Genomic DNA, 12,922 nt, shown 5'->3' on the forward strand with positions numbered 1-12,922 from the left:
GACGCTGCTCCATCTTTTATTGGGGAATGATCTCACCCTTGGTCTTGGTTCTTTAAAGGGAAGTGCAGGGGGTCTCTTTCCTGCAGCCTGGATTGCACTTGTACTCCCCGCCTTCCTCCACAGGATCAAACAAACAGACCTGACCCTGAGGAGAGCCCCAGGTTTTAGGACTCAGAGGCAATACCGCACTTGTCCCTCCTTTACGAATGTATCACCAGTCCAACCTCTGACCCGGAAGACCACCTCGTCTGCAGCCCAGCTTCCCTCTGAGTACCCTTGCCCTCTCTCAACTCTCCCTAATTACCCCAAGCCTTCCCTCCCCCAGCCCCAGCTTCATTTACCTCCGACTCATCTCATCTTATTTTTAGCTCCAGCTTTTTCCTTTCTTAATATGGTGATGAGCTCTTAGGCCCGTGTGGGGACAGGGGCTGAGGAGCCCTGGACATTGGGTGCGGGGGAGGGGAAGGAGGCTCCCGGGGCCTGGGGGAGAGGTGGTGGAGGTAGGAGGATCCCGGCCCTTGTGGAGCCGCCCTGGCCTCAGAAGGTTATCCGTCTCCCCTGCCAATCCTGGAGACATATTTAGACAGGACCAGGTGGGGGCCGAGGGTGCCAACCCCAGGGGCAGCTCCGGTTCCCTCCCCGCCCCCTGCTCCTAGTCCTCCTCCGGACCCTTTTTCTCTTGGCTCTGTCGGCAGTTTCTCCAGGACCGGCAGTGTCCTCTGTCCACTGCTCTGGGCCATTCCCCGCCCCACCCCCACTGTGAGCCCCCAGCTCAGGATTTGGGACCCAGGGGCCCCTCCCTACCCCAGCTAACCTCTTCTAGACGAGACGCACCAACACAGATCCCACTACCTCCATGAGCGCTGCAGACAGGATGGGGGCCAGAGCTGTGCCCGGCCTGCGGCTGGCACTGCTGTTACTGCTGGTGCTAGGGTCACCCAAGTCAGGGGTGCAGGGGGAAGAAGGGCTCGACTTCCCTCAGTATGATGGTGTGGACCGCGTGGTCAATGTCAACGCAAAGAACTACAAGAATGTGTTCAAGAAGTACGAGGTGCTGGCGCTGCTCTACCACGAACCCCCCGAGGACGACAAGGCCTCACAAAGACAGTTTGAGATGGAGGAGCTGATCCTGGAGGTGAGTGACGGGGTCTGCAGGCTGGCAGAGCAGGCTCAGCCCCTCTCTGCACCCCTCTCTCCTACAATGCCACATGGATCTTTGAGGGTGGGATTGCGGGGAGAGGCAGTGCAACAGGATCCTGCTTCCACTAACAGGACACAAGTGGCATATGACCTTGGCCAAAAGAGAGAGAGATACAGGAACCCCAAAGTACCCCTGTAGTCAGGCAATGTTAGGAAAGAGGGGAGCTGCAGGAAGAATCTCTCCTCCATGCTAGAGGAGGCTGGTAGTGCTAGGTTTGGCTAGGACTGGGGTGACCTTGGAAGGGGGGCAAAAAAGGAAAAGAGAGTTTCTTCATGGGAAGGAAAGGAATTGCAGTGCGCCCCCATCCTAGCCAGAATGTGCCCGTTCTCTATACACTTTAGGGGCTGCACCCCAAAGAGTTCCAAACAGTATAAATACAAATGTCATTGACATTTTATTTGCATGTCATTGTTTAGTCGCTAAGTTGTGTCTGACTCTTTTGTGACCCCATGGACTGTAGCCCACCAGCCTCCTCTGTCCATGGGAATTCCCAGGCAAGATACTGGAGTAGGTTGTCATTTCCTTCTCCAGAGGACCTTCCCGACCAAGGGATGGAACCCACATCTCCTGCTTGGCAGGCAGATTCTTTACCACTGAGCCATCTGGGCAGCCAGCATGTCACTGATTTCACAGCTAAAGGTATAAAGGAGCCCACCATGCCTCTCACTGGCCTCTGAGGCCCCTCTCCCCTCCCCCATCCCATCTGCCCCTACTGGATCAAGCTGGGCAAGCCGGCTGGAAAATTCTTGTGTTTGGAGGCGGCTTCACCATGCCTTCCCCAAACTGTCTTTGTGGGAAGACTCTCCTCACCCGCTAGCTGACCTCAGGCATAAAGGAGAGAGGGCCTATTGTTACAAGAAAAAAAGCCCGTGTTTGTAAATGATTGGAGACTTGGTCACAGAGCCCTCCAGGAGCCGGGATGTGTTGGAGTCTCCTTGTCCAAGCTGTTGCAGCCCCTCCTCTAGCTTGGCAGCACATAGAGGCCCCAGCTAGCCCAGAGCTTGGAGTATTTCAGGGCAAGACACCAGGATTGCAGGCTCTCATTTCTGTGCGCCCCTGCCGCATGCTGGAACCTGCCATCTGATTAATGAGCTGAGTATTTTTATCCTGAGTGCTCAGCATCCCTGGCCATCCACCTGCCAACCGTCTCCCTGCCCTGTCCTCCTGAGAATCTGAGCACAGACTCGGGTACTCAGATGGGTAAAGGTGGGGTAAAGCTGCAAGCTGGGCCCAATGCAGAGTGCATCAGGGTTGAGAACCTGGCGGGAGGGGGTGGGGTGGGCGGGGCCCAGGGACAGAGACCTAGGGTTGACACTCCATAGCCTAAGGACAGGCTGAAGTGGACAGTGAAAAGCAAAGTCCCACTGCATTGAGGAAAGCCAGGCCTATTTCACCTCTAGCCTCTTTGTCAGTCTCTTTGCCTCTGAGGGTAACCAGCATTTGCCCCAGTGACCTCTGCTCTCGGTTCTCCATCTCTCCCGGCTCCTCCGCAACATGAACAGACCCCATCACCGCCCTCTTTCTCTCTAAAATTCTCCCCATTGGGAGTCACTCAGAAGAATCCAAAGGATGCAGAACATCACCCCCACACTGGGTATGGCCTTAGTATGGAGGACAGGGCTCAGCTCTGAAGGAGGGAAGGGCCCCAGGCATTCTGAAGTCAGATCCCTCAGCATCCCTGAGGAACCCATAAGTACATGCACAGTGCCTTCAAGTTCACCATAATAAGCACACTGTAAATGAGCAACGGGCTTCCCAGGTAACTCTACGGTAAAGAATCCACCTGCCAAGCAGGAGATGTAGATTCGATCCCTGGGTGGGGAAGATCGTCTGGAGAAAGAAATGGCAACCCACTCCAGTATTCTTGCCTGGGAAATCCCATGGACAGAGGAGGCTGGTGGGCTACAGTCCATGGGGTCGTAGAGTCAGACATGACTTAGCGCCTAAACAACAATAAGTGAGCAATAAGTGTTCAAGGATTAAATTTGAACCAAAGACCAAAAAAAAAAAAAAAAAAGGGAGGGCGGGTCGGGTAGAAGGGAAAGTAGAGATATCCTGGGTCCTGGAACAGCATCAACGCCTCATAGTCCCAGAATCCCAAATGGCCTAACTCAAAAGAAGGAGATGGGAACTAGTGGTTATTAAGACTTTCAGGGGCTGATTTTAACCCTAACTCTCCCTTCAGTTAGCAGCCCAAGTCCTAGAAGACAAGGGTGTTGGCTTCGGGATGGTGGACTCTGAGAAGGACGCGGCTGTAGCCAAGAAACTAGGTAAGCGTAGGAGGAGCAGGAAGGGGAAGGTGGCACGGGAGAAAAGACTGCCATTTGCAGGGGTATGGCTGGGGATTCCAGGCTCTCCTTTATTCCTTACAGAGAACCATGCTCAATTCTCAGAGAGAGGTGGAGGTGGCCTTCTTTGTACGTACCTAAAAAACAGGACTAGGTGCTGGAGGAAAGGGGGAATCAGGGAACAGAGGTGCGGCTGGGGAGGCCTCCGCAAGCTCCTCGTCCCACCCCTCCCCACCCGCAGAGCTGCGGGCCGGATGTTACAGCGCCAGCCGCCAGGGGGCAGCACAGGCCGGAGACCGGACTCCGGATGTGGATGGGGGAGGGGTGGTCAGTAATGAAGTCATCCGGTCAGTAATAGCAGAAGGTTAAAGGGCCCGGGCTGGGAATTAGCAACTAGAGTTCTCAGAGGCGGTAAAAGGAGTATCTGTCCTTGGTTATGGCAAATAGAGAAAGGGAGACATCTTGCTAGAGCTGTATCTCCCTCTGTGCTCCCCTTCCACCCGCCTCTGACCTCTTTCTCTCTGGAGAGCCGCTGGGGCCAGACTGGCCACCTAGGCTAAATCCGGGGGGCTGGACCTCAGGGATGTAGGGGCTAAGAGGCAGTGGAGGTGAGCAGGGCCGGGGGCAGGGGAGGTGAAGGATGGGAGAGAGGGCCCAGTGCGATTATGCAATGCGCTGTGACCCTGGAGTCTTTGGGAAGGCTGGAGTCATGGCCCACCTCTGGCCCCCTCCCTAGGACTGACTGAAGAGGACAGCGTTTATGTTTTCAAGGGAGACGAAGTCATTGAGTTCGACGGCGAGTTTTCTGCCGACACCCTGGTGGAGTTTCTGCTTGATGTGAGGAACCCTTGGACCTAATGGCCTTGCTTAAAGACCTCATGCCCGTCTGACCAACTCCAGCCTCACACACAAACAGACAAAGGCAACAGAGAGCCCTTCCTCCCCAAGAGAGCCCCTTTCTCCCTGATCCCTCTCCCTGTCTCTGCCAGAGTTCAAAGACTCACTGTAATTCCTCCAATGTCCTTGCTCTTCCAGGTCCTAGAGGACCCTGTGGAACTGATTGAGGGTGAACGAGAGCTGCAGGCATTTGAGAATATTGAAGATGATAACAAACTCATTGGCTACTTCAAGAACAAAGACTCAGAGCGTGGGTAACCCTCAGACTCCACTATCCCCTCCCAGTCCCCCATTTCATTTGTCCTCCTCCCTCTCCACTTCACCCACTGGCTCAGACCCCTGCCTCCTCAACCCTCTTGCCAGGGTGGGTCCATAGGCTGCTCCGATCTCCCTGCACTCTGCGATTTTCTCAGACAGGCACCAAGGCGTTTCCCTTCCCCGCCCCCTCACCACCATATCTCTTCTCAGAAAACTAGAGGGGGTGGGTCTCAGAGTGAACCCATTTGCCAAAGAACTAGGGAGATAGAGAGAGGCGGTTCCCTGGCAGACCCTGGTTCCTCCAGAGACTGACTCTGCACTCCCTCCTCAGATTACAAAGCCTACGAGGACGCGGCGGAAGAGTTCCATCCCTACATCCCCTTCTTCGCCACCTTCGACAGCAAGGTTTGCCACCCTGAGGCCCCCTCACTCCTCTCAACTACCCTCCAGACCCCCTCCCAGAGTCGACGGGGGGCCTCCTCCCTCCCTACACACGCCACCCCACCCAGGCTTCCTCCACTCCATAGATTTCAGATGACCTAACCCACCCCTCTCAGGTTCAGCCGAAGCCCAGACAAGTTAAGACACGAGTCCAGTGTCACAATAGCAGTGACGAGGGCCCAGGTTGTCTGACTCCCTGTTTGATACCGGCTCCCCCCGTAACACTCTACATTAATACTGTTTCCCCCGCTGTCGGCATGTCCCCTGCTCCAATTCCCCCATCCCCTTCCCCAAAAGGTGGCAAAGAAGCTGACCCTGAAGCTGAATGAAATTGATTTCTACGAGGCCTTCATGGAAGAGCCTGTGACCATCCCAGACAAGCCCAACAGCGAAGAGGAGATCGTCAACTTCGTGGAGGCGCACAAAAGGTAGGGAGTTGGGGCAAGCCCCTGGGCAGGGTGGGCTCCTCCTCAGGAACACGTCTGTGAGATGGGCCAGGGGAACGGCAGCTGCCCAGGAGCCTGGTCTCACCAGGAGATGAATACATCTCTGGGGACCAGTGCTCACTGATGCACTGATGGTCTTGCAGTGTTTTGCACCCCAGCACTTAACCAGAGCCTGATGGGGCACAAAGGGTGCCCCATAAATCTGTACAGTTCACTGTGATGAGGACTGAGACCAGTGTTGAGTGCCTGTGGTCTGCTAGGAACTCTGAAGTGCTCTCTTTCTTATGCTATTTAATCCTTTAACAACCTCAGCTAAGGACAGTCCACAAGGAGTGTCAGAACAGGGATCCTAAGCCACCTGTGACCCGTGTGGTTTGTCACACATTACCTGCACCAGAGGTTCTCAGCAGGGCTGGAGGGAGTGGTGAGGTAGGGGACGACTGTCCTCCACGGGATATTTGGCAATGTCTACAGACACTTTAGGAGGAGGAAATGGCAACCCACTCCAGTGTTCTCGCCTGGAGAATCCCAGGGACGGCAGAGCCTGGTGGGCTGCGTCCACGGGGTCGCACAAAGTCAGATACCACTGAAGCGACTTAGCAGCAGCAGCAGCAGAGACACTTTTGGTTGAAGAGAGTGCTATTGCTATTTAATGGGTTAAATGCTGAGGTTGAGAAACCCTGACCTACACTCACACATAATTCTCTTCCTTCACAGTACTCCACAACTGGGAACACCCATTCATCACTGTAAACACTGCTTACTCTCACTCTCCCCCACTAGATTATGGTTCTTTTCCTCAGGGCAGGAATATGTTGGCCTCGTTCAATTCTGTCTACGCAGCACCTAGCACAGCGTTTAGAATATCTCCAACACTCAATCTGTGCATGAATGAATGAACATCCAGATGTCCAGTTCTTTCTCCCAAAAGTCTCTTTTCCAGTCCCCTGGCCCACCCTCTGCTCTCCCACCTGCTTTAACCATGCAGTGATCTGGGCCTGGTGCCCGGAGCTTCATCTTTTCCAGATGGCTTTGTTCTGGGCTACTAGCTGTCTGTGCCCTAGGCGTGACCCCGTGGCAGCCTCTGCTTCCAGGGATCCGCTGGAGCCACGGGTGTCCTGACCCGCTGAGTACTGACTTTCTCTCTCTTCTAGATCAACCCTGAGGAAACTGAAGCCTGAGAGTATGTATGAGACTTGGGTGAGTGCCCCTGGATGGGGCCAGGCCCTGGGTGAGCATGGGAAAATTCAAGTCCTGGGAACATCTAGTCCTGCTGCTCCTCACATCTTGCTTGCAGGAGACAGTGCACCAGCCAAGGTTGAGGGTTTCTGTTCTGAAGAATGTGTGAGGAGTTGGGGGACACACAGAACTTGATGAAGATGACAAAGGAGGAGCCCTAAGCTCTGGGGCTGAAGGGTTGGCTAGAGGAGTGTGGGTGAGAAGAATATACCTGCTTCAGAAGCTAGATTGCCACAAGACTCAGGTCCAAGGAAGATCTAGGGTCTGTTCTGGGCTCTGTAACTTCACGGAGTATAGCTAAGGTCTTCCTCCCCACACCCTTCAACAGGAGGACGATCTGGATGGAATCCATATTGTGGCCTTTGCAGAGGAAGCTGATCCTGGTGAGGAAGGAATACTGGATTGGATTTGGGAGGCAGGGGCACTGGTGAGAGGGGGAAATGGGGTATTAATTCGAGTGTAGGCTTTTAACACGCAAGATGTGTTTTTTCAGAGCGCAGTTTGCCAGCTAGACATGTGGCGCTATGGGAGGCGGGCGCAGAGAGCTGGAGGCCAGTTTGCTCTGTGCCCCGCCACACCCTTACCACCTGTGTTCCCTCCAAGATGGCTATGAGTTCTTAGAGACACTCAAGGCCGTGGCCCAGGATAACACGGACAATCCTGATCTGAGCATCATCTGGATCGACCCTGATGACTTCCCCCTGGTAAGAAGCGTCGCTGGGCACTGCTGTCCCGGCAGGGCCTTCGCCTGTGGCATGTCCTGAGGGGTCTGTTTCAGAGTTCCTATTCCCGCCTCCCAGTGGAGGACCCTACTGCATGCCCAGGGGCACCAAGGGCATCCTCAGAGAGAGGACACAGGTTGGAACGTGTGGGGACCGCCGGATTCCCAGAGCAGAGGCTGAGCAGGTAGCTCCAGTGTCCAGGGCTGGCTCTTTCAAGAGACATCCAGAGTTTGGGGGAGCAGGGGGCACATTAACCCTGCATGTGGGTGTACAGAATCACAGAACCAAAGCACAGAGACTCCATGTCTCAGGGCATGGCTCTGTTACCTAACATTCTTTGTTGAAAAGAGAACTAGATAAACAGAAGTGTGAGGACCAATGGCAGTTACTGGTTATAATTACCTTAGAGATGCAAAAACTGAGGGTCAGGGAGAAGTGACTTGCCCTGAGTCACAAAGTCAATCAGTAGCAGATCCAGGATCAGAGCAGGTTTCCTATCTATCAGTGGTTTTCTTCAGAAGGAAGCAGCCAGTGTTCCCAGCTGACCCTCTTGATACTTTCCTTTTGGTATATCTACTTTCTTCAACTGTTTAGTTCTACCCATTCCCTTCAGGGACTGTGGCTGGACCCAGCCCCCACCCACCGCGGGCTCACAGGGTCCTCTGTCTCCCCCTTGCTGGCCCTCACATACACCCTCCTGGACTCAGGTATTCCTAGCCTCCATTAAGTTTTACCATATGTGGTCTCTCCACAGCTGGTTCCATACTGGGAGAAGACATTTAACATCGACTTGTCAGCCCCACAAATAGGAGTCGTCAATGTTACTGACGTGAGTTTTCTTCCATCATCCCTGGCTGACCTCCACCTCTGCTTCCCAGCATAGCTAGTTCTCTGCTTTACTAACTAGGAATTGAGGGCCCTTCCCAGAGGAATCAGATCTGCCCAGTCTAATGGCTGGAAAGAGGGAAAGATTCCTGCCCTGAACACACTCCTGCCTGCTTCTATCTGTTGGAATTTGGCTGCTTGTCCTTCAAAGCCCAGTTCAAATCCTCTCTTCTCCATGAAGTCTTCCAGATCTCCCATTTGGAATCATTTTCTTCCTCACAGAGCCCATTTGGCATTGAGAACATGACTTTTATATGGCTATTATGTATCATGTGTGTCTCTTCCAGTAGTCTTTGAGCTTTTAGAAGGCAGAAATCTTCTCTGTCACATACATCAGATGCTTTAAAAACATTTGTTTTCATATAATTCTCAGTCTAACTGGTGAAGTAGGTATTCCATTAACTACCAGACCAAATCTGATAAACTCTATAATAGAGATACAAATAAAATGCCAGGAAGGTGCAGAAATCAGTGACCTCTACTTGTGAATCAGAGTGGGTTTATAAGGAGTAGAGTTTAAAGTGGAGATTGTTGTAAATCAACTATACCTCAATTTTTAAAAATAAAGAATAAATTAATGAAATCTAAAAAATTTAAATACACTGAAGTTCTATGAGTGAAAATTATGAGAAGTTATTTCCAAACTGATGGAAAAGTTACTGCAAAAGGTCAAAAAGAAGGAAAATGAGTATCAGGCCTGGGAAAAGGCAAGTCAGATTTTATGGCTTGAGAGTCCAGAGATCTCTGAGGATGATGCCAGAGAGGCAGGTTTTGGAAAATCTTGAATGCTAGAGACTTTCTGACTTTATTCTCCAGGCCATGAAGAGTCACCAGTGGTTTTGCATCAAGGGCATGATAGAGAGGTCTGTTTTGTGAAGCTCAGCACAGCAAGAGCTTGTAAGAAAGACCAAAGGGAGAAGGTCTAGTTGCTGATCCAGCTGTTCTTTCTATTCCTGCTGTCACTATTCCAACCTAGACCTTCATCAGAACAGTTTTCCTGCCCAGTGACAGAGGCAGAGAAGGGGACAGAGGGTGTACAGAGGCCAGAGAGTGGGAGGACAGGTCAGGAGACCTGAATCAGGCTCAGCTTTGAGCCCAGTCTGTGCGTGTCCTAGGCGGACAGCGTGTGGATGGAGATGGATGACGAGGAGGACCTGCCCTCCGCGGAGGAGCTGGAGGACTGGCTGGAGGATGTGCTGGAGGGCGAGATCAACACGGAGGACGACGATGAAGAGGACGATGATGACTAGTTGCCGTGGCAGCCGCCTCCCAGCCCCACCCACTCCTCTCCTGCTCCCCTCTCCTCCCTTGAGCTCCTCCAGGGACACTAGGTTGTCCCCTGCCATGGGGCTTGTTGGGGTCTATACACTAGGTGCTGAGATTTCCCGACACACTAGCTCAGCTATCTTCTCTGACTTCTGTTTCCTGTCCCATTACGTCCCTGTATCAATTCTTTGTTTCCTCCATCACTCCCTACACGCTTTCTTGTGATTCCCCTCTCACCATATACGGGTTCCCATCTCTTCTGTCCCCTCCACCTGAGCAACTCCTCCCTACTCTCTCAAGTCCTCTGTCCTTCTGATTGTCCTATCCCTGGCCAGAGGGACGGGAGAGTACTGTGTTTGGGGCTGAACTTTAGCAATCTCTTGTTAATGTATTTGGGTCAAATGAGAGACCTCAATAAAGGATCTGGGGCAACATTAGCAAGTGTCTGCTGATGAGGTCTCACCCTTGTGGCAGAAGGAAGGCAGCTAGAGGATGGGGGATTCAGGTGTGGGTACCTTCTCAGGGGACTGTGATCACAAGGGGGTGGGGCTCTTCCCTCCAGACAGTTACCCCAGAGAAGCTTGGGTTATTTATCTGCTGCAAGTCAACAGCGCTTTTCTGAACACATGGTGTTCCTCCAGAACCACTGTCAGGCTCTGGGAGAACAGAGAGTGCTAGGCCTGTCCCTGCTCTCGAGCTGATTAGTCTCACTGAGAAGTCAAGACAAGCGCTCTAAACAATGAAGAAAAATACAAAGCAATATATAATTAAGTGATTATGTGCCACTTGATAGCATCCTCCCTGGCAGCTCTTATTTGAACAGCAAGATTGAGCCCAAATAACACTTCCTCGGTGAGGCCTTCCCGGAGGTGGCCCCTCCTGCAGCCCCTCCTCTGGGTTACCACCACACTCTCTCCATCCACCTCCTTCCACCTGTATCCTAGTGTCTGTCCATCCCACCAGACTGTGAGCACCTGAAGGAAGGAAGGACCCCAGGCTTTTTCTCTGTGTCTGCAGGGTTTGGTACAGAAAAGTCCTTAGTAAATGTCTGCTGAAAGAAGGAACAAATGAATACAGAAGACTCAAAAAAGAGAGATGAGAATGGGTTTTGATGGCTTCATCAAGGAAATGAGTATTTTCTAGGTCTTAAATGAAGAGTGGAATTTGGGGCAAAGGAGTTGGAGAGGAGACATTTCAAGTGGTGAAAACATCAAAAGCACTGGCGGAATGTGTGTGCCATGCTAGGGGCACAGAGAGACCACACAGACAAGAAGAGTTCACGTGGTGGCTGTGGGCTGGGTGTGCACCCAGGGCTAGGTCGCAGAGGTGTCCTGTGAGCTAGGGAGGAAGAGCAGCATGTAAGCTGGCAGTGATGAGCAGGATGGACAGAGGGAAGGAAGCTGATGGAGATACCAGAGGGAGGGAGTCCAGCTCTTAGCAGACCATTACAGTAATCAAGGAGAGTCTGGAGAGCGTGGACTGGAGCGGTGGTCAAGGGAATGCAGAGGAGACCTTGTATTTTGTACAGTGAGGATTCCCCCAGACCTGGGGGCCCGCTGGCAATCCTGGCAGGAAGGACCCACATTCTCTCCAGCACAGGCCCAGGCTGGGGTAAGTGTAATGGAGTCTGGATTAGGCGTGAAGGACAAGCAACTGAACAAGCCCATAACTAACGGACGTTACAGTTTTCATAGTCTGAATATAAAGGCACTGCTGGACAACTTAAGAGGATGTCTGAGCATGGAAGAATGAGACCTTAGGTGAGAGAAGTTTTCACCCTCCACAGGCAAATCCAGGAAGTCTTCCTGGAGATGGTGGCATAAGTATAAAGTAGAAACCACCTATTCATCCAACTTGTACTCATCTAATAAATGTTTAATACATGGTATGGGCACTGGGCCAATACAAAAATATTGCAGAACTTACTCTCTAGCATAGGTCAGTGGGAAGCCCCAGACTAAATAATAGCTTCCACGTTTTAAGCATCCATCCATCTGTGCCAGTGACTAGGGACTTAATTTCTAAATCTCACAAGAACCCTGTGAGACAGACATCAGTGTTCCCATCTTTACCCACAAGGACACTGAGGCTCTGAGGCATAACCTGCCCAACAGAGGAGCAGGGCCAGCATCAAGCCCGAGTCCCCTTACCTGGCTGCCTCTGAAAGACCTGGACCTTTCACTGACTGTAGACAAGTCATTCAGTTTTTCTGAGTCTCAGAGGTGGGTCAACAAAACAGGTTTTGGCCCTATAACTCAGAACAAAGGAGACAAATGCAAAAGAAATTAGAGTATGTTACTATCACAGGGGCAGTGACAGGGCACCCTGGGGAGAGGATGGCATAACAGAGAGAAGGGCTGTGAGGCCCAAAGCAGCACAGCCTGAGCCTCTTCTGGGGGAGTGTAGTCTCAAGAAAGGAGGGGCTCACCTGAGGCTTCCTGAGGGTCCCCTGCTGGAACCGGGGTGAAGGAACTCAGGCTGGTACTGAGGTGAAGCCGGGGCATCCCCGGAGGTGACACAGACACTGATGGGGCTCAGACCTCATCGGCAGGCTCTGCCAGGGTTGAGGAGAGACCCTTTAGGCTGGAGAGGAAAACAGAGGCTTTGCTACTTCTTCCTTCCCGTTCGCAGTCTGCCTGAGAATCTGAGGGAGGAAAGTCCCCAGGGAAGAGGGAAGTGAGAGCTGCCACGCTGGGCCTGGGCAGAGGGGTAAGGCAAAGAGAGTGAGGCACGGCTTTGCAAGTTGTCTATATTTGCATGCTGAGCTCATTGCTGCTCTTTTTCTCCCTAGAAAATAAAATTACATCATGATGGGGGGGGGAGGGGGAAGGCTGGAGGGTGGTATATTTGGGAAAGGTGTGAGGAACACAAAGGGCAGCTGGCATCATCCTGGAGAGAGAAGATCTGTAACTCCAGGACAGGCGAAGAAAGCCCCCACTTTGCTTCTGGACTCCAATCCTCCCCGCTCTCCCACCTTCACGGTGAATAAATCTGAGTGGTCATTTACTACGGCTCCCCTGACCCATAAAGGGAAGAAAAAGGTTTTTTCAAACACGGAGTCAAGCAGCTAAAAGGATCCAAAGGCCAAAGGCCTTCCAAACTGTAACTTACTCTTTGCCATCTAGGGTCCCAGCCACTGTGGTCACCGAAGGGTCGTAAGGGGAGGTGTGTGTTCCTTTGGGAAAAATTAAATCTGAGAATGGGGGTTCGCTGTTCAGGGGAAGAGGCAGCGTCACTAGTCCAGTCCTCCCTACTTCTGCCCCCATCCCGAGAGTCTTC

The 12,922-nt window shown here is 52.4% G+C and overlaps 1 protein-coding gene and 1 long non-coding RNA gene across 4 annotated transcripts in view; one reads left to right on the forward strand and one right to left on the reverse strand.

Annotated features, from left to right (window-relative positions):
* Positions 1–12,922, reverse strand: part of LOC139035161 (uncharacterized) — a 34,591-nt gene extending 21,669 nt beyond the window's left edge. The window contains exons 1-3 of one of the 3 annotated variants that reach the window (XR_011487720.1): positions 12,755–12,922; positions 12,072–12,226; positions 11,794–11,891 (exon numbers count right to left, since the gene is read on the reverse strand). This is a non-coding gene — a long non-coding RNA (uncharacterized lncRNA). Of the gene's footprint in view, positions 1–11,793; positions 11,892–12,071 lie in introns of all 3 variants that reach the window. The other 2 variants (XR_011487719.1, XR_011487721.1) reach the window with 2 other exon arrangements.
* Positions 540–10,080, forward strand: CASQ1 (calsequestrin 1). Its single transcript, XM_020885238.2, has 11 exons — positions 540–1,135; positions 3,387–3,471; positions 4,226–4,326; positions 4,525–4,636; positions 4,976–5,049; positions 5,383–5,513; positions 6,686–6,731; positions 7,099–7,153; positions 7,374–7,474; positions 8,247–8,321; positions 9,493–10,080. The coding sequence occupies exons 1-11, from the start codon at positions 857–859 to the stop codon at positions 9,625–9,627; spliced, it is 1,194 nt and encodes a 397-aa protein (XP_020740897.1). The 5' UTR covers positions 540–856; the 3' UTR covers positions 9,628–10,080.

The sequence above is a fragment of the Odocoileus virginianus genome, chromosome 5, assembly GCF_023699985.2.
Source record: "Odocoileus virginianus isolate 20LAN1187 ecotype Illinois chromosome 5, Ovbor_1.2, whole genome shotgun sequence".
NCBI lineage: Eukaryota > Metazoa > Chordata > Mammalia > Artiodactyla > Cervidae > Odocoileus > Odocoileus virginianus.

What these genes read in the sequence shown, in the direction of transcription:
- CASQ1 (XM_020885238.2), top strand. Translation starts at nt 857, where the DNA reads ATGAGCGCTGCAGACAGGATGGGGGCCAGAGCTGTGCCCGGCCTGCGG. An exon ending in TCGCCACCTTCGACAGCAAG is followed by an intron (nt 5,050 to 5,382) that starts GTTTGCCACCCT and finishes CTTCCCCAAAAG; the next exon opens with GTGGCAAAGAAGCTGACCCT. An exon ending in TGCAGAGGAAGCTGATCCTG is followed by an intron (nt 7,154 to 7,373) that starts GTGAGGAAGGAA and finishes GTTCCCTCCAAG; the next exon opens with ATGGCTATGAGTTCTTAGAG.